This window comes from Furipterus horrens, unplaced genomic scaffold (genome assembly GCF_987537825.1).
Source record: "Furipterus horrens unplaced genomic scaffold, mFurHor1.1.pri manual_scaffold_13, whole genome shotgun sequence".
NCBI classification, from domain to species: domain Eukaryota; kingdom Metazoa; phylum Chordata; class Mammalia; order Chiroptera; family Furipteridae; genus Furipterus; species Furipterus horrens.
In genome coordinates, this window is record NW_028327183.1 from 28,372,323 (window position 1) to 28,399,360 (window position 27,038).

The window sequence follows — 27,038 nt, forward strand, 5'->3', positions numbered from 1 at the left end:
ATATCGATGTGCAAGAGAAACATATTTTGGTTGCCTCTTGTACATCCCCAACCAGGGACATGACCCACACCCAGGCATGTGCCCTGGCTGGGAATTGAATCAGCGATCTTTTGGTTCGCAGGCCAGCACTCAGTCCACTGAGCCACACCAGCCAGGGCCAACACACATCTTTTTTAATGTTTACATTGAACAAGTTAACACAGTTTACACATATAAAAGACAAGGAAATTTCACCAGCCCCGGCAGCAGGGAGCTTACCTTGGTCCCAGGAACTGTGCCCTTCAGCCTCAGTTTCCTCATCTCTCATATGGAGGTAGCGATTTGATTCCTGCTTTACTGTCAAATTACCTAATAGGTGTGAAATGGTTCATTAACCCAGGGCCTCCATAAAACCCAGGTTTTGTTTTTATTGTTAAAATTGCCTTCCTTCCTCTGAGGAGAATAAATGTTTGCCAGTGGCCTGCTATATTTGAAGCTCTTTCTGAGGAGAGTAGAGAAATGCTTGCTTCATTCTTAGGGAGAAAAAAAAAAAAGGAAAGAAAGAAAAAAATAGGGCAGGCAGATGATAAATTTTGTTTTTCTGGTCCCCAGTGAGCTAGAGGCCAAACACACAGCACATGTAGCCTCTAAAAGAGGAAGGATGGGCCAGCCTAGGAAGGTAAATGGGTCCTGGGAGGGATGCCAGAGGTGCACGCGTGGTGTAGGGGGAGGAGGAAATAGGCAAAGGCCCCAGTGAGAAGGGAAGTGGGGTTTTGGGGTACCGGAGAAGCCGGGGCACGTGGGAGACATAGATCTGGATGGCTGGTACTGAGGAAGAACAAGAGACTAGAAGGCAGAGCAGTGGAAGGCGGCCGGGGTGGCTGGGCTATTCTGGAATTTGGAAGGCATGGTGAGGTCTGGAATACAGCCTGGCACCCCAGGATCAAGCATGGACTGGGCTCCAACTGTGTCCCTTGCTTTGAGACTCTGTGGGATGGAACCAGGGAAGCCACCAGGCTCTATGCTGGTGGGAGAGGCAGGCCCAGAGACAAATATATAAAATCACCTGTGCTACATGCTCGGGTCCTGGAAACTAACTCTCCCAGCAGGGTGAGGGCAGATTCCTGAAGCTTCTGAGCCAAGCTTGATGGAAGCCGCAAGTCTGAGATGTGCCCAGATGTGCCACGCTGATGGTCTCCTGCTGAACCAAGGTGGTGGGTGTTTCCTCCCGGATCCCAGCGCTGAGTCTGCCTGTGAGCATCTGTCGTGGTTTTGCAAGTGCACTATGCTTGCACCCTAGGAACAGAGGTGGAGAGAGCCGGGGCGGCACATTTCGTGATCTGGAGGGAGCTGCAGGGAGGTTGGTGAGACTCAGAGGGAAGCAGTGAGATGGTTCTGCTGAGGTCAGGGTGCTGCGGCTCTGGGGTAGTTTGGTGGCTCGTTCCTGACTGAGCCTTTCTCACTTTCCCCTTAGAAATTGGTACTCTGAGTCTACCTTTGTGACATTAATATAAATGAGCCTTGACATTTCTCATCTTCTGACGCATTTGGCCTGTTTTGTGTCTAGGCACAAATCTGTCAGGGCCTCATTTCCTTACCTGCGAAACCGGGGACACATGTGAAGAGAGGGAGAAAGAGACTCTTTGGCCCTTTCTGCCCTAACAAGCTGGAACCTCAGACTCAGGGGAAAGCTGATTTTAATGGCTAACAAAGCCAAGGAGTTAGGAGACATGCTGCCCGGGGGCAGCCACCAAGCTGTGTGACTGTGCCTCTGTCTCCTCACCTGTAAACTGGGGACATAACAGAACCTACCTCATGGGCTCCTTGTAAAGATCTGATGAGTTTGCACGTGTAAGGTATAGGACCCTGTGTGTGGTTAACATTCCACTGATGTGCCAAACTCTACTGTCACTGCCATGTTCAGAAAGCGTGTTTCACCTGGATGGTCTCAACTCATCTTCCTCCCAGCTCTATTGGGTACACTGTTTGTTATCTCTACTTTACACATGGGGAAACTGAGGCTTGGAGAGGTTAAGTAGCAGGTGAAGGCCTCACAGCTAGTAAATGATAGAACTGTTATGTCTGTGCCAGTGGCCCCACCCAGATGCCATTCTCCCACAGATGACCAACCATTATCACCCGCCTTCTTCCTCCCCTGATCTGTGCCTGCCCGCTCCTGGCTCTTGAGATGCTGAGATGTATAGAGGAAGACTTTCCTGAGTCACTGGGTCATTGAGGGAAATAAAAACATCCATTTCCTCTGGCTCCTGGCCCACATGTACATACCAGTGCACACAAACACGAACACACATAGACACTTGAATGCATGCACACACATACACACTAGCATGTGCATACATACACACATGCACACACAAACACAAATGCATGCTCATATCAACACATATATACACACTTCCAGACATGTGGCACATACTCAGGAATTTCTCCTTGATGATTTCAGTTTAGCCAAGAAAATGCCGCCTCCATCTTTTTATCTTATTGACTCCTGTGGCCCTCCTCCTTCAGACTCTGCGTGTGACCTCATCACAGTGTCCCCTTCACCTCAGGCTGCATACAGGCAGTAGCAGAACCACCTCAACCACTGGATAGAGCCAGGGAGATTCAACACACACACACTGTTACCTACAACGTGCCAGGCCCCGTGCCCAGAGCATCATGCTCTCTGCTTAATTTGATCCACAAAAAAAAAAAAAAAAAAAAAAAAAAAAATGGTGAGGATCAAAATCTCATTGTACAGAGCAGAAAACTGAGGTTTAGGGAGCTAAGAGGTTTGCCCAAGGCTCACTCAGCTAGAGAGAGATGAGACAGGATATACACAGTGAATAAGACAGACCTGATTCCTGCCAGGGGGAGGGAGCGCCCAGGCTCCTGGGGAGCCAGACAGGGAAAAGTCGATAGAAAAATAAATAAAATCAACAGCAAATTCCTATGCCAATGAGCTGAGTCAGAGAAGAACAGGAGGGACCTACTTGAAATGGAGAAGGCAGGGAAGTCTCTCCGGGAAGATACTGCAGCCAAGACTGTAAAGATAAGAGGAGGAGTTGGTTTGGAAAAGAGAGTCTGGAAAGGCATTTGAAGTTGAAGGAATAGCATGCGCCAAGCCTTAAGGAACCCATTAGTAACCCCACAGTAAACCTGCATTGCCTAAGCTGGCATTGTTTTACCAACAACCTCTTGGCCTGTGTGGGGCTTGCTACTTGTGCTAGGGCACAATTGTCTTCAAAGTTTTTTCTAACCATACCTCTTCTCACCAGGTATTAAAAGTGCCAGAAGGAGGGAAGCCCCTTGCCCTGCCTCCAACATTCCTTTGGGACAGTTTGGCTGACACAGCTTTTTTATGGGCCTGGGTCTGAGCCTGAGTTTTGCATTTCTGGCGAGGATGATGATTTTCCTGTTCACCCCTGGACTGTGACCCCTGGAATATCCACCAGGGTTTTCAAAGAGGTGGCCCTTTCCTCTTGTTCCATTTATTTATAATGCATGGCCCTCCTCTGCACCAGAGAAAGCCTAGCTTTATTTACATGTCAGTGCCCCAGAGGGCAGAGGGGCCCACATAGCACCTTTGTCCCCAGGCTCACTCTGGGCTCCAGCTGGCAGGTTGGGACAGCTGTCACCTGCTTGGAAATCAGAGACTCATAGAATTTTGAGGCTGGAAGGGGTGGCATTTCACAGATGGGAAATGCTAGGCCAAGAAAGGCCTGAATGTGCAAAGGCCTCCCCACCTGAGTCAGAACAGCGGGAAATACTGAGGGGCCCTTGCCATGTTCCCTGCCATAGACAGTCTCCATCAGCAGAAGGGTGATGGGGACCAGATGTTGCAGCATACACGGTCTGAATCCCAGCTCCAGCGCTCCTGAAAAGTAACTTAACTTTCAGTGCCTCCTCTTTCTCATCCATAAAATGGGCTTTTCATCACACTTAACCCAAAGTTACTGGGAGGAGTAACTGTGCTGATGTATATGAAAGTGCTTAGAAAAGCACGCTGGCACATGCTAAGGTTTCTCTCTGGGTGTTAAAGAAATACAATGCATCTATTCACATATACAATAAATATATGAAAACAGCAAATCTCCTGTCAGAGCTTCTGGTTAACAAGCGGAAGAAAAGCCCCAGAGTTGTTGAGTCATTTGCCCTGGAACACACAGCCCTGGACACACAGGACGCTTTCTGCCCCTGGCCAGTGGTATGGAGGAGTGTGGCAGGCTGAGGACGCTGTCATCAGGATGGTGCCTTTACTCATGTGTTCCTGGAGGCAGGGACAGCTCCTCTTCCCTCTGTCTCCAAAATTAGAACACTGGGCCCTGGAAGTTGCCCCCAACTCTGGGCTGCTGGGGGCTGTAAGTGACCCTTATTGGATCCCCTATTTAGAATGAGGAGGGGGCCGTAGCACCCTGAATGAAATTGGCTCCTGGGCTGAGGCGGCCCCCTCCCGAGGGCTCCTCTACTGGCTCCTTAGTCTCAGGGGACACCAGCCACATCCTTACCTGGCTCCTCCTGCGTCCCGCTTGACCTTTACTTAAAGACCAGCTGTAGCCGCTGATGGGTTTCCGCGGTCCCCTGAGGAGACCCTTCAGACGGCTCGAGGCTGGCGCGCTGGAGAGAGCCCCTAATTGGGGCAATGAATCATCGTTCGCGGCTGGACACAAAATAGATAGAGGAGCCGGCGCGCTATTGTGCGCAGTTTGGGACGCGGAAGAGGGGGCAGCAGGGGGAGGGGCGGACAGCAGGGAAGGGGGGGTACTGGAGGGAGGGAGGGGAGGGGGGAGGAGGAGGAGGGGAGGACGCGCGAGGGAGGGATTCCCCGCCCGCCGGCTCCCGCCCGCCCTCCTCCCTCCTCCTCCCTCCGCGCCGCCCGCCGCCCCGCCTCCCTCCTCCCCAATTAAATGACCCAACGCTTTGGCAGGCGCCGCGCTCGCACATGCGGCTGCCGCTCCAGCCGCCCGGGGCCCGCCGCCGCCGCCGCCGCCGCCGCTGCGTTCCGGGCGCGCTGGGCGCGGCGCCGCCGGGGGCTGGGCGGGCCGGGGGCGGGGGAGCGCCCCTGCGAGCGGCCGAGCTCCTGCGTCCAAACCGGCCGCCCGCCGCCAAACTTTGCGGCGCGCACACATGCTCCAAGTTGGGCGCGGCGGTGGCGGCGCGGGCGGGCGCTGAGGGCGGCGCGGGGCGGCCATGAGCGGGCGGCCGGTCTCCCGCAAGCAGCGGCTCATGGCCGCCGTGGGCGAGCGGGCGGCGGGCGGCGGCGGCGGCGGCGCGCCGCTCTCCTGCTTCATCTGCGGCGGCGGCATCGGGCGCGGCAAGGAGCTGAAGCTGCAGGTGAAGCAGCCGGCGGCGGCGGCGGCGGGCGCGGGGACCCCAGCGCAGCCCTTCTTCCCGTTCTTGCAACAGCAGGAGCCGGCTCCCGGGGCGCGCGAGCTGTCCCCGGCCGACGGCTGCGTGCTGGTGTGTGCCGTGTGCCGCTGCTTCCTGGGCGAACAGTGGGCCGCCTTCGAGCGCGCCCGCACGCCCGTGGATAAGCGCATGTACTGGCTTAAGCGGCCCCACCAGTGCGACGCGGGCGCGGGCGGGCGCCGCGGGGGCGCTGGGGCCCCCCGCGAGTGGAACGTCGCCTATGCGCTGGGCGGCGCGGCCGGCGACGACGACCACGACGACGACGGCGGCGGCCCCGGTTCCCGAGCCGCTGTGGAAGAGCCTCGAGACTCGGAGCTGTCGGAGCTGTCAGACACCGACCCCCTTTCAGAGCCCGACCCTGTCACGCGCGACGCTGTAAGTCCCCGCCAGGACGGGGCGCCAGCGGCGCGGGCTACTCTGGGGCCTGGGCCTCGTGGGGGCCGCTGCCAGGAGTGGAGGCTGGTGCCGGGACCCCCTCCGGGACAGAGCGCTGAGATCCCCACGCAGGGTGACGTGGAGGAGGAGGAGGGGGACCCTTTGAAGCTCCACGTGGACGGGGAGCCCAAGACTGGCATTAGGCGCAGGCGAAAGGGTGTTGGGAGGCACTGGGTCCCTGAGGCTCGGGCCAGTGTCCTGAGAGGCATTCAGGACCCTTGGCAAGGCCCTCCAGCCCAAGGGGCCCCTGCAGATGGCATGAAAGGAGCCCCTTCAGGCAGGGCCACCAAGACTCCGGAGAGCCGGCCGCTGGGGGAGTCCCGTGGAGGTTACTGCCTATCTGAGGACAGTGACATCAACATCACCAGCGAGGAGGAGGACCGAAAGGCGCAGCCTCTCCCGCGCCCCTGCGGCCCCAAAGAGAAGGAAAACGGTGGCCGTGTCCCCAGGGTTCCTCTGGAAAGCCAGGCTGCACCACCAGAGGGCCTTTGCTGCTACATCTGTGGGTCGGCGCTGTCACTGGCCTCGCAGCACCAGATCCACGTGCAGAAGCAGGAGAAGCTGGCCCAGGCCCCCTTCTTCCCCTTCCTGTGGCTGCATAGTCCACCTCCGGGGGCTCAGCCCATCAGCGAGGGCGGCAGCACCCTGGTGTGCCCCTGCTGCTTCTCCTCTCTCATGCAGCAGTGGCAGAGCTTCGAGCTGGCCAGCGTGCCTGTCCTGCAGCGACTGTATGTGGTGCCTCTGAACAGCCACGCCCCCGGCATGGCCTCCAAAGGCAGGAGGCTCCCCAGGGAAGAGGGCCCACCCCCCGGGACTCTGCCAGAGGCCTGCTATCTCTGCGGGGAGGATTGCACCCCGGATGCCCGGGCAGTGGCCTCCAGGATCCTCAACGGCAATGCCAGGAGCACCATGCATTTCCCCTTCCTCAGCCTCCTGCCCTGCCCTCCCAATGCCCGAGGCCCCAACAAACGCTGTGAGGTCCGTAGCTGCCCCAAGTGCTTCAGTGTCCTGGAGGACATCTGGGCCCTGTACCGGGCCTGCCAGAATGAGGAGCTCATCACTTCTGTGCAGGGCTTCCTGGGAAGGTACCACCAGGCCTTCCCTGCCTCAGACCCTGCTCTCTCCGAGCCACCCATATCGACCCAGGGCAGTGCCATGTCCATCTGCTACATCTGTGGGGCTGAGCTGGGCCCTGGGAAGGAGTTCCAGCTCAATGTGAACCCCTCCAGTCGCTTGGGCGAGAAGGAACCCTTCTTCCCCTTCCTCACAGTTTACCCACCTGCCCCGCGCGCCAGGCCTGCTGACTCCACCGGCCTGGTGGCCACCTGTGTGCTCTGCTACCACGACTTGCTAGGCCAGTGGCTGCAGCATGAGGCACGCAATGCCCACCACGCTGTCAGTGCCTGGTCTCGGCAGTACCAAGTGGACACGTTTGTGTGCTTCTTCTGCCAGCAGGAGAGGAAGCGGTGTCTGGGGCTGAAGGCTGTGCGGGTGGCCCGGCTGCCCTTGTTTCTCTATACCCTTCGAGCGAGCCACAGTCTTTTGGTGGACGACGGGCGGCAGCTGATCATTGGTGCCTGTGTGGAGTGCGGGACCCTGGTGTGTGCTGGCCAAGGGCTTACCCGCCAGGGACCCATGGGCTGGAGTTCCCCAGTGGCATCGGCGATAAAGGTAAGCAGTGGTTCTCATCTTATCCTCCGAAATTCGTGCAGGGAAAGAAGAGATGTTTTCTGTTCCTCTGCCAGGAGGAGTTTGCACTGACTCTGTGTGGTGTGTTCCAGCAGGAGGTGCCTCCCTGAGTGACCAGGCTGGCGCTTGGTGGGTGTACTGGTGCGGCTGGACTCAGAGGCATGTAGCAGGTCAGAGGAGTTGGGGGCCAGGAGTGGACTTGTGGAAGAATAGGGCACTGCTGAAATCAGCAGGCATGGGCCTGAACTTGAGTGTGTTTGCAGCAGAATCTATCAAACAGAGGAAGTTCGGGGCATGTCTGTCATCCGCCTGATAACATTGGTAATTAGTCCAGCCACGCAGGTCACCGCGAGGTCTCCGCACTTACCAGGTTTCAAACACATCAGAGGTGGAAGTTCCTCTTCACTCTAGCTCCCTGGTGGCTTAGCTTTTCCAGAGTTTTCCACCCAAGTTCACACTTTTCCTTTGTGACTCTGGTCGCTTACCAGCAGAGAGAAAGCTCTCCAGACGTGGGGATTTGGGACCCCTGTGGGAAATGAGTCTTTCTTCTGTGCAAGTCAGCTGTGCAGGAGGAGGCAGGCGGCCTGGCGCTGGCCCTGTTTATAAGGCGCCTGCCTTCACGCCGCCTGCCCAGGAGGAGCCAGACAGGGCTCAGTTCATGTCGGATCCGGCTTTGCAGAGGCTGAGGCAGAAACTGTCCCTGGTGGGTCTGAAGTGGGCATCTGTGAGCTCTGATCACCGTCATGGCCTCCAAAGCCATGAATCCTTGAATCCTGATTTCTACCACAGACAGACTGGCTCGTTTTAATCAGATGCCTGTAGCGGTAGCTGCTGGCAAGGGGCCGGCAGAGGGACGTGGGAATGGGAAAGGCTGTCTCTGGCCTGTTAGGAATGGTTGTTCCATCTGTTTGGAAGGTTCCTGGTCCCACCTCCTATGTGTCCTGTTGTGGTTGTGGCACATATAAAGTGGATCCTGCCCGAATTTGCCCACCTCCCCTCATGTGGATGGTCCCCTGTCTCATGCTCTATCCAGGGTTCCTTCTCCACTGATGTTGTTTTGTACTATAGAGCTGCCTTTGGGGACTGTGATGAGATGTCCTCTCATTTTAAACGGAGGAGCATATCACCTCTCATTTGTGGCGGGTGGCAAATCTGTGCGGCGCCTGCTGCTGGAAATCTGAAGAATTGCAGTTTCCAGAAGGGCAGGCACTGGGAGAAGAGCCCAGTTTTGGAGCAGGACAGGCCTGGGTTCCAATAATGTCCTTTCTTTTGGAAACCAAGGGTCTGCAAGTCCGTTCACTCTCCTTGCTGAGCTCATTTCCTTGGTCAAGGACAGGAAATCTATATCACCCACCTTGTAGGGTCACTGTGAGAATTAAATGAATCAGGAAATTTGAATGCTCCCAGAAAGTCAAGTGCTTGGATCATAGTGGGACCCTCATGTCCACCCAGCGTGTTGGGGCAGTTTTTTCTAGGATGCAGGTTGATCTAATGCAAGGCTTCGGGTTTGCAGGCTGGATGCGGATTTTAGGTTCCACAACAGTGTGTCATGGGGTAATCAAAGTGACATCTATGGGGCCTCTCAGACTACGTGTTTTTTGCAGAATATCCACACCGTGCTGAGTTTTCTCATGTTGATTTGCTCACTCATCAGGATTGATGAGATGCCAGCTGTGGGTCTCAACTGATAGAAGCACCAGAAAACAAAAGAAGCCACAGTTCTCAGTCCAGCTGGGAGATGGGCGTTGAGGGTAGCCTGGTGTGGATGAACACGCAAACTGGTGTCTGTCCAGAAGGGGTCAGCATGAGTTTGGAAAGGCTGAACGTCAGACTAACTTTTGCACCATTTATAAAGCAAGTGTTTTTTTATTTTTATTGTTTGCTTTTGCACATGATTCCCATTTTACAGAAGAGTAAGTCAAGACTCAGAAAAGTCAAATGACCTTGGTAACTGTCACATAGCCAGTAGATGTCTGAGGGGCCTCTCGAACCCAGGTCTTCTGACCGCTAAGTCCTACTCATTGGGCAGAGTGGGGTAAAGCAGGAGAAAAGATATGGAGGGAAGGAGGAGCCGTGCAGCTCTGGGTGGGCAGGTGTACATATGGATATAGTGGGCGGAGTGATGGGGAAGTAAGGTTTGAGGAAGCAGAAGCCTTGAAATCATGAAAAGGAAGTTGGGTTTAAGGGGAGCAATAAAAAGTTCTTACAAGAAGGCTGGGTACAAGCCAGGAAGAGATCCACCCAGGGCCTGGCAATGGCAGCAATCTGGGTGGCTGGTGAGGCCATCGGTCCTGTTTGTACTGGGGGCAGCAGGATAGGCCCCAGGCTTGATTAGACAGAGGGAAAGAGAAGCATCGCCCGACCTGTAAGGGCTCCTGACAGCTGATCCGGAGACGCCAGAAATGCAGCCTCTGCCTCTCCTCCCTCCCCATCCCTCTCTCCCATTCATTCAGCAAATATTTATGGAGTGCGTGCTCTGAGCCAGGTGCTGTTCCAGACACTGAGAATTTGGTGGCAAGATCAGAGCCTTCAGCGTCAGGGGGACAAAGAGTCAACAAAGAATGCAACTTCCTGCAGAGCTGTAAACAAGCAGAAGGAGGACCAGCCCAGTGCCAGGCTGGGCTCAGGGAACGAGAGCAGTGAGCGAGGGCACACGTTTGTAGCAGCTGGGAGCAATACAAAGGCACTGCCGGGGGCAGAGAAGCTGCGAGCCACCTGGGAAGGTGCAGAGGCCTCCACACTCGTTTCCTGTGCCAGCTCCTGAGTCCTTGGTTCTCATGTACATAATCTGTGTTTCTCGTTGGTGTGTGGTTTGAGAATCTGGGTGGGAGTGGCTGAGGCTGTGGAGGGTGGCCACAGGGAAACCACTTAGCTGGGACGGCATGTTCCAGAACCTCATCTATACCACCTTCTATAATGCCTCAGCTATTTCCTGTGACTCATTTATTCATTAGTGACTCCGCTTTAAATAGTATGAAAGAAAAAATGTGAAAGAGAGAAGGAAAGAAGGAAGGAAGGGAAGAAGGAAGGACAGGGAAGGAAGGAAGGGAAGGAAGAAATAGAAAGGAGAGTGCCAACATGTCCTCTGGATGTGTTTGTGGCTTTTCTCTCCAGCTGGACTCCTTGCCCCCTGGAGAGCACCCTGCTCTGTAGTCACCAGGTCTCTGAGCTGACTGCCCAGGTAGGGCCGTGTCAAGGCTGGGCTGTGGAGGCTCCCCCACCACTTCAGGGTCCCGTCACACACAAAGCTCTGCAAAGCCGCAGGAGGACCTGGCTTTAATCTTCATTCTCCTGGGAGCTGGCTGTGTGACCTTGGGTAAGACTCATACCCTCTCTGAACCTCAGTTGCAGTGGAAATGATCATTCTCCGGAAGGTTGGTAACCTCCGAGCAGCTGGTGTGCAACAAGGGTGTGGGATACATCCATTCCTTTTTCCCTCCTGGAGGTACTGGATACTGTGTTGGGTCTCTTACTGTCACCCTTGGGCTCTGATGTCACAGACCCTGGCCCCCACCTTCCTACTGAGGGTGGAGAATGGTTGTCCCTCTCTTCAAAGTTGGGAGCATTGCTGGCCAGGCTGCCAGAGATGGCACCAGGGACATAATAGTGATGATCATGCCTGTGTAAGATGCTTCCCATGTTCCAGGCTGTGCCTCATGCTTCGCCTGTATTCACACTTACTGAATCCTCACCACAAGCTTGTTTAGGCAGGTGCCACCATGCCCATTTCATAGAGGAAAAAGCAAGTCCAGAGAGGTCAAGTAATTTGCCCAAGGTCACTCAGCTAGTAACAACAGGGCCAGCATTGGAGCTGTAGTCTGTGCCCCAACCTCTACTGGGTCCAGCCTTTCTGTCCTCTCTGGGGCTCCAGTTGTGAAGGTGGCAGTGTCTGGAGGGGGGATGGGTCATTTTCTCTGCATGTGCTTCCTTCCACCCCAGAGCAGCTGAGAGGCAGGAGTTATTTGCATGGACTAGAGGCCACAAGAAGCCCCCTCTGGCTGGCTCTCTGTCCCGTTTGTCCAGCCTGTAGACTTGTCATGCCCTTTGTCTTTGCACTCCTTTGCATTGCTCAGGTGTTCAGATTTCAGCCGGGACCTCCTGCTGCTGCTGGGAGAGGCCTGCTTCTTCCAAGATGGGTCGGCTGCATGATCGATTTGCTTTCCTTGCAAGCCAGTTGGCGGGCAGGCCGCCCTTCTCTCTTCCAGCTCCGTCTGGAGAGCGTTCTGGGTAATGGAGCGTGCAGCTGTTTACCTAACCGCACCCTGGCCCCTCACCGTGGGGACGCCTAGCCGAGCCCCCAAGTGCGGCCTCCGAGCCCAGAACAGGTGTTGCTGCTGCGGTGCCTTTCTTTTCTCAGCGCTGACATCTGAGGCCTGCAGAGAGCGTCTGTCATCACTCGCCTGTCAGGCCCGGCACGCACATCTGTTTCCCGTGTTTCCTGGCTATCTGCGCCCACACGGCTCCCTGCTCTTGAGGGAGGGCCTGGCAGCCCCTCCTGCCCAGGTCCAGGCTTGTGGGGCAGCTAGGTAAGGTGACTGATCTGATGGGGGAACTTTCTGGGCTGCTCTCCTGGGCTGACACTGGCATCCTGTCCCTGGCAGCAGCTGGGAAGGAACTGGGCTTTTGGCCTTTCTCAAACTCCAGCCACCTCCTCCAGGGGATGTCTGTGCTTTGCTTGATGGTTTGGGAGCCATCTGCTCGGAGGAATAAACTTTCCAGACTTGCCTTGTCCGAAACCTGGAGGCTATTGGAGACAACTGGGAAAGAGTAAGTGGAGACCAAAGGTCTTCAAAACTCAGCCTTCTTTGGAAGCAGGGAAGGGGCAGGGCTGGAGGAAGGGTGCTGTCTTTGGCCAGGACCAGAGTCTGCAAAGCTTTCTGGCCTCTTTGGGTAGATCTCCCTGGATCTCATCCTTGAGTATTTTTTGAGGGTTTGGAGGTTCCAGATAAGTGTGTTTTGTTTGCACATTTTCTCAACTGGGTAAGTGCCCACGTTTGGAATTTAGGTTCATCTTCTGCCCTAGGTCCGTATTTCAGTGGGGATGGTGGAAAGAGATGGTACTTTTGCCCTCCAGAAAGCACATTTCAGAACTTGGCTTCTGTTCTCCATGTAGCCCCAAGTGGGAGCTTATGGGGATAGTTGTGGAAGGAGCTTCTACTTACTGGGTGGCCTTCACTCAGTTTCCCCATCTGTCAGAATGAAAGGTCTGGTCTCCAGAGGTCACAGGCAGTTTGCATTACCCACGGGAAGCCTGACTGGCTGGTGGCACTGTTGGGAAGGATGCTGAGGCTGTGCCTGGACTTGCTGGGAAAACATCTAATGATTTATTGGCGGTCTCTTCTATGAAGTTAGGAATAGGAGAATGACTGCTCGTGGTCTGTGTTGGCTTTATTTTATTTTCATTTTCTCCTAGCTTTATTGAAATATAATTGACACGTAACATTTTATTTTAAGTTTAAGGTTATATAATGTGTTGATTTGATACATTTATATGTTGCAAGATGATTACCACCATAGCATTAGCTCACATAGCTACTCTTTCTTTTGTGGTGAGAACATGTAAGATCTACTGTCTTGGCAGCATTCAAGGAGATGATATAGTATTGTTAGCTATAATCACCATGCTGTAATTTAGATCACCAAACTTGTTAATCTTATAACAGGAAGTTTGTACTCTTTGTCCAATATCTCCCTATTTCATGAGGTCTAGGTTTTAAATTCCATATGTGATACTGGGGCCCTGAACCACCATACTGTTCTGTTCTGTGGAGGATGATAACTCTTAGGGTCAGAAAAACCTCACAGGTCATATTTTTTCAGACAATGCTGCACTAGGAGGACCAACAGGCTCACAACCTAATGCTACTTTTGCTGGTTTATTTTTTCAGTAACACCAGTTAATTATATATATAAGTTTTGTAAGAAATTCTGGTAGCCCTGGGATGCCCTGAGGAAATATAAGCACACATTCTGCCTATTAGCTCAACACATGTTTGTGTGTGTGCCTACTGTCCACCAGGTGCTGTGTGAACACCTGGCACTCCAAGGACATAGTGTGGAATCAGGCAGCCTCTGCCTTTGGGTGCTGGCAGGGGATTGGGGTGAAGGGACCTGGCTGTAGCCATGCAATGTGTTCTCTGCTGCGGTCTGCTGGGAGCTCACAGGAGATTGGGAAATGGGTGTGTTCAGGGAAGGCTTCCTGGAGGAGGTGACATCTAAGATGAGTCTGGAAGATTGAAAAAGACTCAGCCAGGTCCACATGGGAGTCATGTGCTTCTGCCAGAGGAGCATGTGCAAAGGCCCGGATATGAGGAATGTAATTGTTGAAGAACCTTAAATAGTTCTGCTCACAATGGGAAAAAGGGATGGGGCAGGAGGGGTTGGCAGTGTTTGGAATTCCTGGATGCTCATGTGATTCAACTTGAATCAATCTGAACTTAAAAATATCAATGACTAGGCTGTGATGATTGGAAAAAATACCAATGACTGGACACCACCCCAACCTGTTAAATCAGAACCTGTGAGAGGTGGCCCTAGTGGCACTGGATTTTAAAGCTTCCAGAAGATTCGGACACTGGGGTGAGAACTGCTGGTAGAGATAAACACAGCCCAGGAGTGTGGGACTTTTTATCTTAAAGTCATGCCAGTCACTAAAAGGATACTGTTCATGTGTTCAGTCTGTCTTTATTAGGTCCCTGCTGAGTCCCAGGTACTATCCTGGGCCTCAGGGTACAACAGTGAGCAAATTGGACTGGATGCAGGTAGGGACTGTAACAGTGGCCATGGAGTGGCTGGGAGACATGGGTGGGGTGGGGGCCTCAGGGGGGGACCTCGGAACAATGGGCGCTAGTCAGGTGGGGTCTCATTGGCAGGAGAACTGTGGGCTGACCCTGAGAAGAAAGTTTCTGTTTTTAAATTGAAAGAACATTCACACAGCATAAAATTCATCCCTTTAAAATGTATAATTTGGTGGGTTTTAGAACATTCACAGAGTTGTGCAACCATCGTCACTGTCTAATTCTAGAACATGTCTGTTATCCCCAAAAGCAGCCCTGTACCCATGAGTAGCCAGCCACTACCCATCCCCTGTCCCTCTGCCCCTGGCAACGAAGGATCTCCTTTCTGTCCCTAGGGATGTGCCTATTCTGTATGTCTCATATAAATGCAACCATACAATGTGAGTCTTCTGTGTCTGCCTGCTTTCACTTAGTGTTTTTGGGGTTCAACCATGTTGTGACATGAGTCAGCATCTTACTCCTCCTTATGGCTGAATAATATTCCACGGTATGGGCAGACTACATGTTGTTTATCCGTTCCTCTGTCCATGGACGTCAAGTTGTTTCCACCTTTTGGCTGTTGTGAATAAGTTGCTGTGAACACGTGTGTGCAGGTTTCTGTGCAGACATGTGCTTTTATTTCTTTTGGGTAGACACCCGGAGTGGAATTGCTGGGTCATGGGGTAACTCCCAGTTTAACCCTCTTGAGTTCTGCTTTCCCATGCAAAACACACGACATAGGTTTAAGAAAGCCCCATTTGTGACTCCTTGAAGCCTTGTTCTGTCACCTCATTGACCACAGCTGCGCCTCCCATTGCAGGTCCCCAGGCATTCGGTTGGTGCCTGAAGATGGGAGTTGGTCGGCTCCTCCCCGGGATGAACTGAGAACAGGTTGCACTTGCTCTAGCGGCTTCGACTTGCTCTAGCCGTGGCCCTGGGAATCAGAAGCCTTGGGCAAGGCTCTCCACCTGGCTGGGTCTCATGTTCCCCTCTGTAAAATGGGAGCAGGTGACAGACTAGTAGCTGAGTCCCTTGGTTCCCGCGTGGCTGTCAAGCACTAACCATCTCATCTTTTTGCACCTGTTGGCAGGAGTGGGCTGGCATCGGGAAAGACCCCTGACTGAGGTCAGGGGCTGGCTTGGCTTTATGAGAGAGCAGCTCTCAGGTTCCCTGACTCGGCACCGGCCACCCCAGCCACTTGCTTTTGTTTTCTGCTGCCCAGCCTGTTTGGTTTGGAATCCTGTATGAAATCAATTACTAGATTGGATTTCCTTCCAGAGGTGCCAGCAACCTTGAATAAGTGACACAAAGGTCCCAGTTGGTATTTAGCTCAGCACAGCCGGGGCTCTGGGCAGGGGCAGCCACCTGTCGGGGCTGTTGTTTCCTTCTGGTGGGCTGTGGGGCCAGAGGGAGGCAGGAGAGGAACCATCAAGGGTCTCAGGGAGGCCCCCTCAAAGATCAGGGCCCTCCACAGAAACATTGTCCTGCCCACCAGTCAGCGTTGTTTGTGGGTCAGAGCTGGTGACAAGGAAGGGCATTTGGGTTCTAGCTGCCACCTGGTCCTGATGAAGACATGGTGAGCTCTCAGGGGGTGATAATGACGATGAAGACGGCAATAGCAGACAACATCGAAAGTGCTCGCTCTGTGCCTGCCAGTCACTGTCCTGGGGGCTTTGCCTGTGTCACCTCATGTAATCTTTCACCTGTCCTATAAGGTAAGTTTTCCTGTTTCATAGATATGGAAATTGAGGAACAGAGAGGAAAAGTCACTTGCCCAAAGTCACACAGCTGGGAAGTACTGGAGCTGGGATTCAAATCAGGCTGTTTGGCTCCAGCATCCACACTCCTCCCAGGTGCTAGGGTGTAGCCGTGTGGGAGGTAAAGGTGGGTTCAGGGAACAGCAGATTGTGGCATGTGTGGCGCACTGGGGGAGAGGCTGAGGGCCCAGCCTGGGGTGGCTGGCAGCCAATGTTTGGTGGCCCAAAGGGGGTTGGGGATCAGGAAAGGCTGCCTGGAGGAGGAACCACTGATGGGCTTGCTACAAATGGGTAGGATTTAAATAAGTGGTGACTACGAAAAAGTCGTCCCCTTGAAGAACTTAGATGCCAGGAATGCCATGTTAAAGATGCCCTTACTTTGCTCGTAAATGTTCTGCTTGAATGTAGCCTATCAACTGATTATACTGTAGGAACCATTCAATGTGTTAAAGGTATTTTCAGATTATATTATATTTTACCTTTAAATGATATGTGCTTCATGATAGAAAACTCAGAGCAGGTGAGACATGAGCAAGCCATGTGTCAAGTTCAGCTCACCTCTGCCCTGTGGGTCCTTCCCGGCCCTCTTGACCTTTCCACAGCTGCCCACTGATTAGCTACCAGCCCCAGGACCCCTGTGGGTCTAGTTCCTGGTGCCACTCTGCCACCAGCTAACTAGGTAACCATGAGTAAGATGCCAGCTCCCCTGCTGTGCATTCCTCCTTCAACCACAGAGGGCGGCACCTGAGCAGCCCTGTAGGTAGGTGGCATCGGTCCCATTTTTCAGGTGAGGAGGCCAAGGTTTATGAACCTGAGAGTTTTGGATCAGGTTTCTGACAGTAAATGGTAGAGCTGGGATGTATGAGAACAGGGTGGTCTAATGCCAGCGCCTTGGCTGTCCCCCTGCCCGGGGTTAAGTGGCACTTACGGGAGATTAAGGGGTGGGTGGCAAGGGCCTGGCTTCATCCAGCCCCACCTGGTATGGCCACACAAGGAGGCTGCCTTGGCCTCCTGCACCAGCTCCCAGAAGGGGCCCGAGGAGGGGGTGCTGAGCACAGACACACTGTGGCCCTGTTTTACAAGTCTTCTCAGACCCGTAAACTCCGTCTCCTGGCTTCCAGACGAGCGGCTTCGCAGACGGGGATTAAGGCTTGTGTGGGTTCCGACACCCGCCATGGAGGGATGGAGGCAGGTGGGAGGCAGGCGTGGTCTTTCAGATTCCCAGACACAGTGGGACTAAGCCCAGGGGGGCTCTGAAGGGTCCTGGTGTCACCAGCACAGCATCCGGTCTGCGTACAGGGAGGCCGGAGGAGCCCGAGAATGTGGCCTTCGCTTGGCTGTGGCACCAGCTCTTTAGTCCTGATTCCTTCAAGGGGCCGGATTTCCTTTTCCCTTCCAGAGGGTCTTTCTTTCGTGTGGTTATGTGATGTCCAGGGGGCTGCTGGACAAGGGAGGCCCAGAATATGCAGATCATTGCTTTGTGCTGTTTCCTTAGGGCTGTGGGCTCTTGGGCAGGGCTGTCTGCACTGAGGGCTGAGTGACTGGGACATCATGAGCCACCTGGGCCCAGGGGCCAGGCTAGTGCGGACAGGCGCACGGGGCCCCTGCAGAGGTCCAGGCCTGGGTCTTGCTGGGGTTGGAGGTGGTGGGCAATGCATTCCAGAAACAAAAGCCCACATTTTCCATCTGGTGCAGGAGCTGAGGGTAGCCAGTGGACCTGCACACCCCCAACAAAGCACGAAAAATGGGCTCTGGACTCACTGCCCTCAGCCCTGCCCTGGGCTGGGGTGGTGAAGTGTTGACCATCCCCCAGTGGTCTCTGCTCCCACCTTCTCAAGCTCTGTGTGTGAGCAGGAGGCTCGGTTGGTGGCCTGATCCCCCTCACACTCTCCGTCTTTCTGAAACTCTGCATTTTCTTTCCTTTTCAAAATGTGTAGGGGGTGGGAGCCTGGTTTTAAGAGCTCTCACGAGGTGTGATTGCCGACTTCCTCCCATTAATGGCCAAAACCTTATCTATTACCTGTCAGTCACCAGGTGACAGGGATGAAGAGGGCCTTTCTCTGGGGCTTAAGGACTGGCTTCCGGGTAGATCCCAAGGAAAGTGGGCAGAGGAGACAGGGAGTTGCTGGAAGCTGTCAGAATTGGAGGGACAGCGGGTTATTGGGGCCCTTCTCTCACTTCCCCCCGCTCCAGCTTGTGCACAGACATCCCCCCTCAGATACGCTCACCGTCTCTCTCAAACACATGCACACGCCTTCACTCCTATATCCATTCCCTCTCATTGCACATGTGCACACTCACCTTTCCATCTTGCCCCTCATACACACACACACACACACACACACACTCACACTCACACACACACACACCTGCACCACGTTCTCTGGGGGGGGGGGGTGTTACAATCTACTACAATTGGATTTGTCCTTTTCTCCCTTTAATTTTCTCAATTCTTCATGAATTTGGAAGCTCCTGCCCCTTTATGATTCGTTGTCTTTCTCATGGATTGGCCCTGTCATCACAATGATGCGTCCTGTCTCTGGCAATATCTTGAAGCCTGTTTTAACTGAACTCTCCCCATTTGAAAATCAAGGCCTCTGAGGTTCAGAGAGGGAATGTGACTGGCCCAAGGCCACACCGCTGTTGGTGTCAGAAGCAGGAGTCACGTTTGTTCTGCAGCTCCACCCTTCCCACTGCTTTGGGGCAGTGGTTCTAGGAAAAGTCCCTTCCTGGTAAGTTTCTGGGCACTTACATTTTGATGTCATGATTGTCAGGCGGCCAGAGCTGTGTCCCAGCCCACCCTCAGCAGAGAGGATTCCCCCCACCCCCCAGCCTCCAGGAGCCTAGCATCTGGCCTGCAGCCTGCGGGAGCCCAGCTTAGTGTGCTTGGAACACACTCTGGAAATTTCTCACCAAACTTGGCCCTGGAGCTTCTGGCCCTCCCCACCCATTTGGTTAGATTGTTCCGACCACGATGAGCAGATCTTCCCAGGTCTCACATGTAGAAAGAATTTCTCCAGGTGGCAGGAGACTGTCCACATTTGCGAGCATCCTTGTGTTGGCTTTTTGGAGCTTGTGCCAAATCCACTTCCTGGTGGCTTCACCCCAACTGGGCCATGGCCTGGAGCTCCTGGGGGCTCCACACTGGCGCAGGCAGCCTGCCAGTGGTTCCAGTCATCTCGGCAGACTCCCAGGTCCCAGAGGAGAGCTGCTTCTGTCTCCATGGAGCATTCTGGGAAATCCGGGGCTCTGCAGGGAGCCTGGGTGGGGGCGTTGCCTAGGAGATGTTTGCTGGGGGAATTGACTCAGAGGGGGCCTCTTTTCCATGAGCTGTAGGGGCCATAAGCAAGTATGATGGGCTGGTTCATTGAGGAGTCTCGCTGAGCCCCTGCTATGGGCTAGATAATACAGAACGAGAGAGAAGCGTGATGCAGAGTCAAGGGCCACAATCGTGCCAGGGAGTGGGTGTCAGTGCGGTTATGTATCTCTAGACGCCACCCATTGTAAAGCATATCATTGTTTTACGTACCACTAGGCAAGAAAAATGCTGCTGGTGAAACCAACACTCCACCCATTTTAAGATTCATCCTGGTTTCAGAGAGGTTCGACTGTAGTACAGAGAGCTTGGGTCTTCAAGGCAATGAAACGTATGAAACACAGCAGTGCCAATGATGACGGTGATGACGGTGATGAAGAAATGGCAGTGACATGCTTGCAGGACCTTATTTTACCGACTCTGTGAATAGGACTCTGACAGGTGAACAGGACTCCGTTGGGCCCCTTGGGGTGACTTTGCAGTAACTCAACAAGGTCGGTCCCCCTGAGCCTGGGTCAAGCTGTGATCGGGGTTGATAGTCGCACAGCCACACTCAGTGATGTTGGGAAGCAGTTACCCTGGAGATGTTTCTTGCCTCTGTCACCTCCAGGCCAGGGCAGGACAGTAGGGAGCAACCCAGCTGACAGGCTGGCTCTGTGGCATCCCAACGCTGAGGACTGTGAGCCCCAAGGGGCGTGACAGATCCTTTGAGATTCTGGCTGCAGTGGCCCTGGGGCCTTAATAGGATGGAGCAAGGCATCAGCAGAAGCCCGCAGCTGCATGGCTCTGGGGCCCTGGCTAGTCGCAGAGGCAGGAACAGGGCCAGACAGTTCCCTGCACTTCCCCGGCACCCTGCTGAGGGCCACTTCAGGCTGGACCGTGGTCCTGGGACAGTCAGGGCGCCTGCCACAGGGCCAAGAGCCCTGCAACCATGGGAGCTTTCCTGCTCTAGGGAGAGAAACAGGGAAGTGGGAACCTCGCCTCCCAGGTTTTCCCCATTATGAGTGCTCTCTGCTGAGTTTCATTGGACTCTCCTGGCCATCTGCACGAAAGGGGTGACGGAAGCCCTGTGTCACCCCTTTGGTACCAACAGGAAACCAAGGGTCCAGGGGAGGTCATGCTGTGTGCCGTCGATGGGCAGATGGTGTGGTTTGGCAAACAGCATTCTGAAGTCAGGCCTTGTCACCAACCCCTGCCACCCGTGTGGTCCTCACACGTTACTTCATCTCTCTGAGCTTCAGGCTCTTTGCCCACACCCAGGGACAATCCTAAGACCTCCCTCCGACGGACATAAAGTGGCTGAAGTGGAAAGCCTGGCAAGCAGTCAAGACTGCAGAAGTGATGGCTCTGGTTGCTGGCGGCGGAGGAGGAAGAAGAATGAGGAATCTGAGGCCTCACTCATGGTCTGGCCTCACAGGGCATGGAATTAACATACCCTTTGCCCCTCAACATCAGAAAGCCCGACTGAGGGGCCCCCCATCAGGGCCATCTGTGTCACACAGCAGGAGCTCCTGGTTAATCTCCCATGAGCCTTGGCTTATCCAAGAGGAGGCAGTGTGGGGGATGGGAACCTGGACGTAGCCTGAGACACCTGGGATCTGAGCTCCCACGCTCATCTGAGAGATGAAGCGGGCATTCAGGTGAATGGTCCCTCACATGACTTCTGGCCCTGTGAAAAATCAAGTTAGCATTTGGTGGCAGTCAGCGGGAACATGCCCCCTGACTGCTTATCTGTTTGTCTGCCTGTGGGGCCTCATCTGTATGTGGGAATGACTGTAGCGTGTCTGTCACAGGGCTTGGTACATAGTGCCGTGCGTGCTCACGAAACATTGACTCATTACTTTCGTAATTTGTCATTTAGTTTCTTTTCCTGTCCACATCATTCTGGATAACTGACCTGTAGACCTTAAAAACACAGGAATCTAGACCCCATTAGTTGGATAAGATGAACCAGGAAGGGCCACCTTTGAGGTCAGGCCCTGGGGAAGAGAGACATTCTAGAATCAGGAGTTAGGGGAGCTTACAAAGACCTACCTTTTTCAATGTGGTACCTCCATTCTCACAAATACCTTTCCTAACCTCAAAACTCAATGCAAAATTTGGTGCATATGTACATTTTTTCAGGGGAGAGGACCTGTAGCTTTTATTGGATTCTCAACGAGGTTGTGCATCTCCCCAAAAGCACAGATGCACTTATCTGCACACATACTCAGTGCTATGCCCCTGAGCCGACGCCTCGCCGTTCCCTGGAACCACCAGACTTGCTCCTGCCATCACGTCTTGACACATGTATACTCATTGTTCCACATTTCTGCCTATTTTCTTGCTCCAGGAAGCCCTCTTTGCTAATTCCCACCAGCTGAAGTCTCTCCCCTTTCCTGGCTATCCTAGGCACTTGTCTGTATGCAACTTTTTCACACTTGATAATAACTTATCACTATCGTATTCGGTCTCATGTTGTCTTCGGATTGTTTCACATGAGTAAGCCATGTGTCTCCAAAAAAATAGAAAAATAGCTACAATGGGGATTTTTATCCTTTGACCCTCTGCCGGTTTTTCTTTTGTGCGTTGTACAGTGGTGTCTTGCCAGCTGTGGGAGTGGCATTCCTCAAGAGCACCATGGTTGGCAAAACCAAGTTGGCAACACCACATTTGGCATGATCAAAGTCTCAGACAAAATAGGTTAGGGAAAAGAAAAGAATAAAGATGGCATTAAGTATCTTTCTTTTAAAACCACCATAAGTAGACTTCCAGTCAAGATGGAGGCATAGGTAGCACTCTTCGCCTCCTTGCACAACCACAAGAAAAATCACAACTAACCTCAAAACAAAAATCACCCCAAAATTCCAGAACACTGAACTGTATGGAAGCCCAACAACCAAGGATTTCAAGAAGCCAAATTCGTACAGATGGGTAGGAGGGGCAGAGACAGGGAGTCAGGGTGGAGAGGATGTGGTGCATCACGAAGGGGTGGTGGCTGAATGGGCCATTCCACATTCAAGTGCGGTGGATAAAAATCAGGAGGCATACCTTGGGAGTGAGCGATCCCAGCCACAGGCCAGACCGAGCAACCCAAGGTTCCAGTGATGGGAAGATAAAGCCTCACAACTTCTGGCTTTAAAAACCAGTGGGTTAGGGACAGCAGAAGAAACTATTGGTTTCTCAGGAGAGTCTGTTTAAAGAGTCTGCGTGGGCTTAGAACATATGCAAACCTACTCACTCTGGGAATCACCACCAGGGCAACAGCTAGAAGAGCACCAGTAGCATACAGGAAATGAGTGAAGTGACTGGAAATGGGGCAAGTGCTGGGCAAACTTCCAGAAGCAAGACAGTGGCATTGTCCCCTCTTTGAGAACCCCCTTGCCCCAGCCACAAAGCGGTGAAGCGGGTTTTCCCTATTCTCGTGAACACTTAAGGCTTCACCCTATAAAACTTAGCAGGTGTGCTAAGACAAGGAGTCAAAGCAGCTCTACCTAATACACAGAAATAGACACAGGGAGGCTGCCAAATTGAGAAGACAAAGATATGTAACCCAAATGAAAGAACAGAGCAAAACCCCAGAAAAAGAACTAAACAAAACAGAGATAGACAACTTATCAGATGCAGAGTTCAAAACACTTGTAGTAAGGATGCTTAGAGAACTCACTGAGTATGTCAAAAACTTAAGGGAAGAAATGACAGCTCCTCTTAAGTGAAATAAAGAAAAATATACAGGGAACCAACAGTGAAGGGAAGGAAGCCAGGATTCAAACCAACGATTTGGAACATAAGGAATAAATATTCAACCAGAACAAAATGAAGAAAAAAGAATTCAAAAAAAAAATGTGGAGAGTATAAGAACACTCTGGTACATTTCTAAAAGTGCCAAGATCCGAATCATAGGGATGCCAGAAGGAAAAGTAGAAGAACAAAAAAATTGAAAACTTATTTGAAAAAAATAATGAAAGAAACTTCCATAAGTTGGTGAAGGAAATAGACTATAAGTCCAGGAAGCACAGAGAGTTCCTAACAAGTTGGACCCAAAGAGGACCACACCAAGACACAGCATCATTAAAATGCCAAGGTTCAAGATAAAGAGAGAATCTTAAAAGCAAGAAAAAAGCAGAGAGTTACCTACAAAGGAGTGCCTATAAGACTATCAGCTGATTTCTCAGCAGGCAAGAAGGAACTGGCAAGAAGTATTCAAAGTGATGAAAAGCAAGGCCTACAACCAATATTACTCTATCCAGCAAAGCTATCATTTAGAATGGAAGGGCAGATAAAGTGCTTCCCATGCAAGGTAAAGCTAAAGGAATTTATCATTACTAAGCCATTATTACATGAAATGTTAAAGGGACTTATTTAAGAAAAAGAAGATCAAAATTAAGAGCATTAAAATGACAACAAACACAACTATCAACAACTGAATCTAAAAAACAAAAACTAAGAAAACAACCAGAATAGGAACAGAATCATAGGTATGGGGATCATTTGGAGGGTTATCAGCTGCGAGGAGGAAGGGGAAGAAATGGGGAAATGGTGCAGGGATTAAGAAGCATAGTTGGTAGGAACAAAATAGACAGGGGGATGTTAAGAATAGTATAAGAAAGGGTGAAGCCAAAGAACTTATATGCATGATCCATGGATGTGAACTAAGAGGGGGAGTGCTGGAGGGAAGGGGGTACCCGGTGGAGGGGGGTAAACGGAAAAATTGGGACAGCTGCAACAGCATAATCAATAAAATATACTTAAAAAAATAAAACCACTGTAAGTAAAACTTCTAGGAGAGACATCACTGCCAAAACAAACCAGCTTCATCCGCATTTTAAAACCTTCTCCAGTCAGTGACCTCTCCCTGAATTAATTTCTTCAGTGGATGGGAAACTTGGCCTTCATCTTGATATAATGAGGATTATTTCCTCGTGAGTTCATTTTGGTAATTTATGTTTTTCAAGGAACTTACCCATTTCATGTAGATAGTCAAGTTAATTGGTGTAACTTCTTTGTAGTATTCCCTGATTATCCTTCTAATGTCTGTAGGTTCTGTGGTGATGTTCCCTGTTTCATTCGTGATATTGGTAATTGGTGCCCTCGCTCTCTTTTCTTTTCTTTCTTTTCTTGATCAGTCTAGGTAGAAGTTTATCGGTTTTATCCATCTCATGAAAGGTTTCTATTTGAGAGACTCTGCCTCTTTAAAGTTTTCTAACCAGTCCTCTTGGCCTTGAAATGTAATGTCTTTTGCTCTTGTAGACTCTCTGGCTCAATTTTTGCAAGTGTGGATGAAATGTTTGTGAAACCACTAGACCTTTTCAAAGTTATTCATGCTTATAGGCATGTTTTCTACATCTGATCACTTCTCTCTGTTGAGCCAGTGGAGGTTAAAGTGATTTCTCTCTATCTACCTGCCCTGTGACATCCATGGATGAAGTCAAGATGAAGTGTCCTTTTGCTTGAGGAGACCTTATTAAACCTTGAATAAGTAAGAAAGATACTAGAGTTAAATATTTTTTAAGATTTTATTTCTTTATTTTTAGAGAGAGGGGAAGGGAGGGAGAAAGAGAAGGAGGGAGGCATTGACATGTGAGAGAAATATCGATTGGTTGCCTCTTATATATGCCCCAGCTGGGGACCAGGCCCGCAATGCCCTGACTGGGAATCAAACTGGCAACCTTTTGCTTTGCAGGATGATGCTAGCCAACTGAGCCACCCCGGTCAGGACTAGAGTTAAATATTTTTTAACGCAGAAGAGAGAACTATTATCTCTGAACCACAGATTGTATAGGATTCTTGGCTCTGTTATTTGGAACATATGTATTCAGTAATGTTATGTTTCACTTATTATACAAAGTATTCACTGTTTAAAATATTTGTGTCCTCCCATGCTTTTGCTACAAAGTATATTTGATCTATAACCTTGTTTAAAACTTCTGTTTCTCTTTGCATTTATTACAATCTCAGAGTGTCTCTTTTAAAAAAAAATTATATTTATTTATTTTTAGAGAGAAGAGGGAGGAAGGGAGAAAGAGAGGGAGAGAAATATCAATGTGTGGGTGCTTCTTGTGCACCCCTAACTGGGGACCTGGCCTGCAACCGAGGCATGTGCCCTGACTGGGAATCGAACTGGCAATGCTTTGGTTTGCAGGCTGGCACTCAATCCACTGAGCCACACCAGCCAGGGCTCAGAATGTCTCTTTAAGAATCATAGAACTGGGAGAACACTTAGTGATCCTTGAGTCCAACCCCCTTCACTTCATCAAAGAAGACTCCAAGGCCCAGAGAGGTGAAGGGACTTGCCCATGAACATTGAGCACGTTAGAGGCTGAGGCAGAATGCCAGTGCCCTGGGACATTTCCACTTCATCAGCTAAGGCTATCCCTTTAGTGACAGATATCTTGATATTTTTGCATTAGTAATTTGAAGAGCTGTGGAAGGCCAACCCTAGCTGCTAAGTCCATGTAGGAACCCCAGCTCCAGGCACAAAGTGGAGGCTCATGAGGGTGAGGCTGAGTGATGATCAGTATTCTTCTGTGAATCCACTGCCCCCTCCATCTCCTGGGCCACCCTGTGTCCTCTCAGAGCCATGGGATGTTTCTTCTGTGTGAGTTGCGTTCTTTTCTAAAAAAAATTTTAATAGCTTTATTGAAATATAATTTGCATACCATAATATTTAGCCTTTTAAAGTATACAGTTTAATGGTTTTTAGTATATTCATAAAATTGTTCAGTCATCACCACTATTTAAGTATAAATGTTTTTATCACCTCTAAAAGAAACCCCATTCTTCCCTCCCCCTAGTCTCTGGCAACCACTAGTATGCTTTCTGTATGGATTTACCTATTCTGGACATTTGATATAAATGGAATCAGGCCATATGCAATCTTCTGTGTCTAGCTTCTTCATTGTCAAGGTTCATGATGTTAGAGTGTCAGTGCTTCATTTTCATGACTGAGTAATATTCCATTGTTTGTGTTTGCTGTGTTCTGTTTATCCAGTCATCCACTGATGGGTATGTTGGCTGTTTCCACCTTTTGGTTATTGAGAATAATGCTGCTGTGAAATTCAGGTACAGGTTTTTGTTTGATTATATTTTTTTCTTACTTTTGGGTAGATACGAGGAATGGAATTGCTAGGTCATATCATGACTTTAGGTTTAAGAAACTGTCAGATTGTTTTCAAAAAGGCTGCACAAGTTTATATTCCCAGCAGCAATATATGGGGATTCCTATGTGTGATTTGCTTTTATTTGTAGCCTTTTTAAAAAGTATATTTTATTGATTATATTGTTAGAGTATCGCAATTTTTCCCTTTTTTCTCCCCTCTGCCCAATACCCCCCTTCCCTTCAGCAATCCCACCCCCCTTAGTTCATGTCCATGGGTGGTGCATATAAGTTCTTTGGCTTCACCCTTTCCTATATTATTCTTAACTTCCCCCTGTCTATTTTGTACCAACCAATTATGCTGCTTAATCCCTGCACCATTTCCCCATTTCTCCCCCTTCCCCTTCCCAGCTGATAACCCTCCAGATGATTCCCATACCTATGATTCTGTTCCTATTCTGGTTTGCCTAGTTGGATTTTGTTTTTATTTTTTAGATTCAGTTGTTGACAGTTGTGAGTTTGTTGTCATTTTAATGTTCATAATTTTGATCTTCTTTTTCTAAGTAAGTCCCTTTAACACTTCATATAATAATGGCTTGGTG

The 27,038-nt window shown here is 51.3% G+C and overlaps 1 protein-coding gene and 1 long non-coding RNA gene across 2 annotated transcripts in view; one reads left to right on the forward strand and one right to left on the reverse strand.

The window, feature by feature from the left end:
• Positions 1-1,176: 1,176 nt before the first annotated feature.
• LOC149994315 (uncharacterized) lies at positions 1,177-4,682 on the reverse strand. The gene is made up of 3 exons (XR_016507723.1): positions 4,488-4,682; positions 2,973-3,023; positions 1,177-1,275 (listed from the first exon to the last, which is right to left on the reverse strand). It is a non-coding gene; the product is annotated as an uncharacterized LOC149994315 (long non-coding RNA).
• A 523-nt stretch (positions 4,683-5,205) lies between these two features.
• Positions 5,206-27,038, forward strand: part of LOC149994316 (uncharacterized) — a 188,970-nt gene continuing 167,137 nt past the window's right edge. The window contains exon 1 of the mRNA XM_090259023.1: positions 5,206-7,494. Coding sequence (XP_090115149.1) covers positions 5,206-7,494 — 2,289 coding nt within the window. The remainder of the gene's footprint in view (positions 7,495-27,038) is intronic.